The sequence below is a fragment of the Convolutriloba macropyga genome, chromosome 7 (assembly GCF_964194025.1).
Source record: "Convolutriloba macropyga chromosome 7, txConMacr16.3, whole genome shotgun sequence".
Taxonomy (NCBI): domain Eukaryota; kingdom Metazoa; phylum Xenacoelomorpha; order Acoela; family Convolutidae; genus Convolutriloba; species Convolutriloba macropyga.
The window spans coordinates 54500367-54506366 of record NC_134474.1 but is presented as its reverse complement, the minus strand read 5'-3'; the positions used below and the strand labels follow the sequence as shown (position 1 = coordinate 54506366).

The 6000-nt window shown below is 35.3% G+C and overlaps 1 protein-coding gene across 2 annotated transcripts in view; it reads right to left on the bottom strand.

Annotated features, from left to right (window-relative positions):
- Positions 1-721: 721 nt before the first annotated feature.
- LOC142343163 (uncharacterized) overlaps positions 722-6000 on the bottom strand; it is a 68202-nt gene continuing 62923 nt past the window's right edge. For both annotated transcript variants that reach the window (XM_075394860.1, XM_075394861.1), the window contains one exon: positions 722-1300. In XM_075394860.1, the coding sequence (XP_075250975.1) occupies positions 1111-1300 (190 nt within the window). In that variant the 3' untranslated portion in view covers positions 722-1110. The remainder of the gene's footprint in view (positions 1301-6000) is intronic.

Sequence of the window (6000 nt, the reverse complement as noted above, 5' to 3'; positions counted from 1 at the left end):
AGATTAGTGTGTTTAAAATTTTAACACAAAAGACCTCATGTTCAAAAGAGTTGTTCAATTCACGAATTGCGGAACGAACTTTGCCATATACGCTAATATTTAAGAAAAAAAGTCCTCTCATATATCAAAAATGAGGAAATTAAGGAAAAAATTCATAAAATTAATTATAAAGTTGAAACATGTGCCCATTTTATACTTGAAAAGAATTATTAGGCTGTGCAAAACTTTGTGGTATCAATTTCAGAAAGTTGCGTATCAATGCAGCATCGATCAAAAACTATTTCTGCAAAAAGCAAACTAAAAGAAAAAAATTGAGCCAAATGGACAAAAGAACGGCTAAAAACGGTTATCTATATGCACCGGTCTCTCAATAACGTTTTTCGAAGTCAGAAAGTCATTCACTAATCCAAGCGCATGATCAAAAACTTTCTCTGCCTCGCTTTTAGGTCAAAATACCGTCTGAACGAATAGTACTTCCGGTTAAAAAAACCTTAAGAAAGCCAATACTTCTCTTCGAGTCGTAAAAACCAAGAGAAGGCCAATAATAGCCTCGGGTTTGCTGCTATTTATAATATTTGCATTTAAGTCCACATAAATAGAACTTCAAAGTAAATGTACGGCCAGTCAAATAATGGGAGTTTTAAACCATGTTTTAGAAAACCATATCATCCACTTCTGGTCGAGATTTCATTCGCAGCTGCTGATAATTCAAAATTTTAAATCGAGAAAGAAAATGTGAATTAACATTTATCAACTTTTATTGTTCGGATAAATTTACGAGTTTGATAAATGAGCTAATTTTATTCTGTTGGTCAATTGTGCAATTGAAATTTTCAAAATGTGTGAACATATAATTACTAAGCATTTACATGTTATACACAAATTTACACTCATTAGATCCATATTTACAAATGTACATCTAATTTATTTGCCGCCTAAGACCACCCGTTACCAGCGGGATCAGATCTTCGTTTCCTAAGAGCCAAGATTAACTTTTTCCATTTAGATGTGGTTCTAAAACAAAGCAAACGACTGTGCTTCAGGAATCAGTTTATATAAAAACAGGAGTTAATTCATGGACCAGAAGTGTTGTGAAAATATGAGTCCATGTTAATAGTTTCGCAAAATGTCGGCAACATCCTCTCCTCGTTTGAGTTTGGCAACACATGCTTTGATTAGCTCTGCGATGTCTGGATGGCCTTTCTCTAACGCGAGGTCTGACGGATTCTTCCTCTGGGAATTGCGGAAGTTGAGAACTGCTCCCTGTTCTATCAACCACTTGACCGATGCCAACAGTCCCCTAAGAACGTAATGCAAACATGCTTAACATACTACTTAACGAATTCGATTGGTTACGCTTTCGCTGTAATAACTTACTTTTGACTTTTTATTTGATGGGCAAAGTTCTTACTTATTTGTGACACCAGACATCGCATATATAAAGACTATGGGAAGCTTTACCCAATTGCGAAGCTAAGTTAAACGCACTCACGGATACTGCTCCCTACGACGACGCTCTTCTTTCGATCAATTGTTGTTAACATTTTCTTCAGCATGATGAACATAAACCGACTAACGAAGGATGAACTGCTCTCGAACGACGGGCGGGAGAAACTTAATTTAGAGGGGTTGTAGCTTATAACTATTTTATGGTTGCAAAGACACGGGGGTTCGATCCACCGACCTCCTGCTTAGCAGTGTGATATCTTATCCACTCAGTTACAATGCCTTTGATTTCCTTTCGCTCACAATCGATTTAGCTAGGAACTTGATCTCAGAACTAGAGCAACGTAGTTCACTCTCAAAACTGAAGTTTGAAACATTTACTAAAGAAGTCACAGAAAGTTCTAGAACAAAAGCGCAAAAACATTCGATCAAAAATTTTGCATAAAAAGACCAACACAATTAGAATAATTGCTTCGAACTTCGTTCGAGAGCAAATAACAGATCCGTCGCCATCACATACATATTTGAAGTCGAAAGACTTGCCAAGCATTGATAAAGTCTGAATACTCAAACAAAAGACTATAACTACTATTTATATAGTTATTATTTCTTCAAATTAATAAATATACCCGCCAGATTGCTGGAAAATAGCCGCCCCTGCTGGTATTGAAAGAACAAAAAAACTTATCAACTGAAATTTGTACATGTAATTTTGTGGTAATTTTGAAGTTGGAAATACTCCTGGTCTAGTACAAGGGGCTAGTATCAAAACCAATAAGTATTAAAGAAGTTAACTCAGACAAAAATAGTTCAATTAAAGGACATCTAAGGAGCAACTGCTGCATAAAAGCATTTTAAGAATGCGAGAAAAGTGAAACTAGCCAAGAAAAAAAAATGTTTTCACGCAAATTGTTGAACAATCTGTGAACTAAGGGAAAGCGAAAGATTTGCTCGACGAAGTAAAAAACATAGCAGGACAAGTCCTGACGTACAGTTCAAAGAATTTTCATTGACTAAACAAAAGACTATACCTAGAACGGACTATGATAGAGTTGGGAAAACCAATTCTAAAAAATCAGATCAAAAAAATTGCCGGCAACATAGCCGGCAGATTGCCGGAAAATAGCCGCGATAGACGCTTGTGGCGTTACATGAATTGAAACAACTATAGAAACAAAATAGACAGATCGACCACCAGTCCTTTAATAGACCACTAGACTTTTTGGGTTAGCTTCGGACTGTCATTTTTATGAGACACAAGCTCTATAAGGAGAAAGCCCTAATAGGGCTTTTCAAAATTAGGATCTTTTCAGTTTGTGCCCCCTCAGCTTAGTGGGCGCATATTATTTGCACCCCCCAGATGCACGTGCAGTATTTAACTGAAAAGATCCCAAAATTAATATTCGAAAGAACTCAAGACTCTAAAAATCAAGAATTAGGGCATATATGTTTGGCACTACTTAGATGAACACTATAAACCTTTAATAAGTAAAAGTTCATAAAATTTGAAGTTTCATAAGTGAGTTCAGAAGTCATTTTTTTGAGTGAGGTAAGTCATTGAAAAAGTCAATTCCAAGAAGTCAGGGTAAGACGAAACAAAAATGTTAGACGAAGTAAAAAACATAGCAGGACTAGTCCTGACGAACAATTCAAAAAATTTTCATTGACTAAACAAACATCTAGACCTTAAAAGGACTATGAGCGAATTGGAAAAACCATTTAAAAAAATCAGATAAAAAAATTTAAAAAGCCAGAAAATCAATGTCAAAATGCCGCATGTCAAGAAAAAAAATCATTAGCGAGAAATGGAAATTTGGTTCATACGAAAAACTAGGCCTAGAATGAACTATGAATAGATTGGGAAAACCATTTAGAAAAAAATCCGATCCAAAAAATCGAAAAAACAGTAAAAATCAAATTGAAATTGCCGCATGTGAACAAAAAACCACTACCGAGAAAGCTAATTTTTGTTCAAACACCGTGTTCTCATTCTACTTTAAAATTAGAGCGAAAAAATTTCACGCCGCAAAACTACTCGCCTTTTCGCTCCATTTCCTGTTTCGGCGTGACCAAAATCACCACTCCAATTTGACTTCAAAAATCATGAAAATGTGTGAACGGATCTTAAAAAAAAGACAGCGCCCCAATACAATTCAAATTCTTTGAATTGTAAAAAATTAGAGCGCTATAATAGCCGCCTTGAATTGAGGACGCGGCTATTGAAAAAACAGCAACGCAAAAACCAAAAAAATACTATCGAGAAAGCAAATTTTTGTTCAAACACCGTTTTCTCACTCTACATTAAGATTAGAGCGAAAAAATTTCACGCCGCAAAACCACTGGTTTTTTGTTCCACTTCCTGTTTCGGCGTGACCAAAATCACTACTCCAATTTGACTTCGAAAATCAAGAAAATGTGAACAGAACTTGAAAAAAAAGACAGCGCCCCAATACAATTCAAATTCTTTGAATTGTAAAACGCCCTACTATAACAGCCAGCTGAGAACGAGGGCGCTATTAATAGTTATAACCAACAAATTACTTGAAAACAGGGCTATGAAGAAAAACGCCCCGTTTGGCTATACAATTTTTTTCAACACTTACACCCCTCCAATTTTTTATACGTTTCATTTCCTGCTTCAAAACTCAGTCCCATGAAAATGTTAAGAATAAAACTCCTCCAAAACTCGTCTTCGAGCTTCCTGGTAATGCAGTTAAGAAAGAAAACATAACCGACTAACCTCGGGCGAATTGCTCTCAAACGACCGGCGAGCGGCACGGTTTAGTGACCTCGGGGCACTACATCTTTATCCCGTTTCTGAAGACGAAAGTCAAATGAGTCAGACGAAAAATCGGCCAAGCAAAAAAATTGCATAAAAGACAAAAAGGGTTAATAAATGTGCTAATAATTGATTTTGAGAGCAATTAACAATGGTTTCCCAAAAGGTGCCTGTTAGATCAGTTATGATAAAAAACATTTCAACTACAGCTCATTGATAATGAGGACCAGAGATGATGACATTACGCAAAGATGATGATGACATTACGCAAGACATTATTATCTTAAGAACCAATTCATTGTCTCAAGAGAACATTCCTTATACCTGTTTGAAGCCAGAAACAGTTTGACAGGCTCATAAAGATCCATACACTTGGAACATAAATTTTCCAAACATTTGAAAAGATTAAATTTTATTCAAAAATTACTTAAACTGGAGTCATAAAAAAGGTTGATCACCATTCCATTAACTCTAGAAACTATACAGCAGCTTGTTATCAAACCTTGAAGGAGGTTCGAGGGCCTCTGTTGCCGGAAAAAAATCAAAAACATGAAAAATTGCAAATATTTTAAAAAATTGTTTAAACTCGAGATATTAAAATCTTGAAAAACATTCCATTATATATTTAAAATATGCAGTAATATATTATCAAACCCTATAGGAAGTTCCGAGGCCCTTGAGGCTAGAGAATCCTACGAAATGACAAAAATTTTTAAATTACTTAAAATTGCAAGTTTTATAAAAAAAATTGCTATAATTGTGATATTAAAAAGATGAAAATTAACCCATGACCAACAAAAATTTTCCACTAACTTATCATCAAACCCTAACGGAGGCTTTCTGACTTTTGAGGTTCAAAAAATCTGAATAATGAGTATGTCAAAAAAAATGGGGGAAAAATGGCTAAAAATATGAAAAATATGTTGAAATTCGCGAGGTTTAAATCTTGCAAGACAATCCATTTAATCTAAAAATTATTCAGTAACCTATTTTCAAAACCTAGAGGAGGTTCCTTGGCTTTTCAGGCTGAAAAAACTTAAAAAACTACAAAAAAATCCAAAAAACTTGAAAAAAAGCACGTTTTCTCAAAAAATTGCTTATATTTGTGACATTAAAAAGTTGAAAAACTATTCCATGGCCATTAAAAATTTGTCAGTAACTTATTATCAACCCCCTTAGGATGTTTTCTGGCCCCTGGGTCTGGAAAACCACTGAATAAGGAGAAAAAATGTCAGAGCTATTAATAACTAATCTTTTTACAGATATTGTAACCTGTAGTAACAACGAGGACACTAAGGCCGACTGGCCCGTTTTCAAATGCCTCCTGTAATGGAGGACAAACTCTAAGAATGTTTCCTGAAATAAGATTACTTAGATTAAATGAGGAAAAATTCATTTGGTACCATCCTTGTATGTACATAAATGTTACTTAATTCGAATGGGACTTTCTCGTAAACTGGCTCAGACTTTCAGTTCATTCATTTTCTTTCTTTGAGTCTTGAATAAATTTATGTCGCAAAATGGTATCTGACTGTGAGAGCTCTAAGCAGGCGCAACTACTCTGGAAATGGACCAGTACTGGATTCGAACCAGAATCTGTTACTTGCAAGCTTAGTGTGCCAGCCATTACTCCAACTGGTCTTAAGCTCTCGAACTTGGGCATCTCTTATGACCCATTTTCATGTTCTTTCTTGCTCTTCAAGGCTTCTTTTTTCTAGGCAAGTATACGTTGACCGAGTAGAGCTTCTTGTCAAGCTATGTCAAGCTTATCGTAT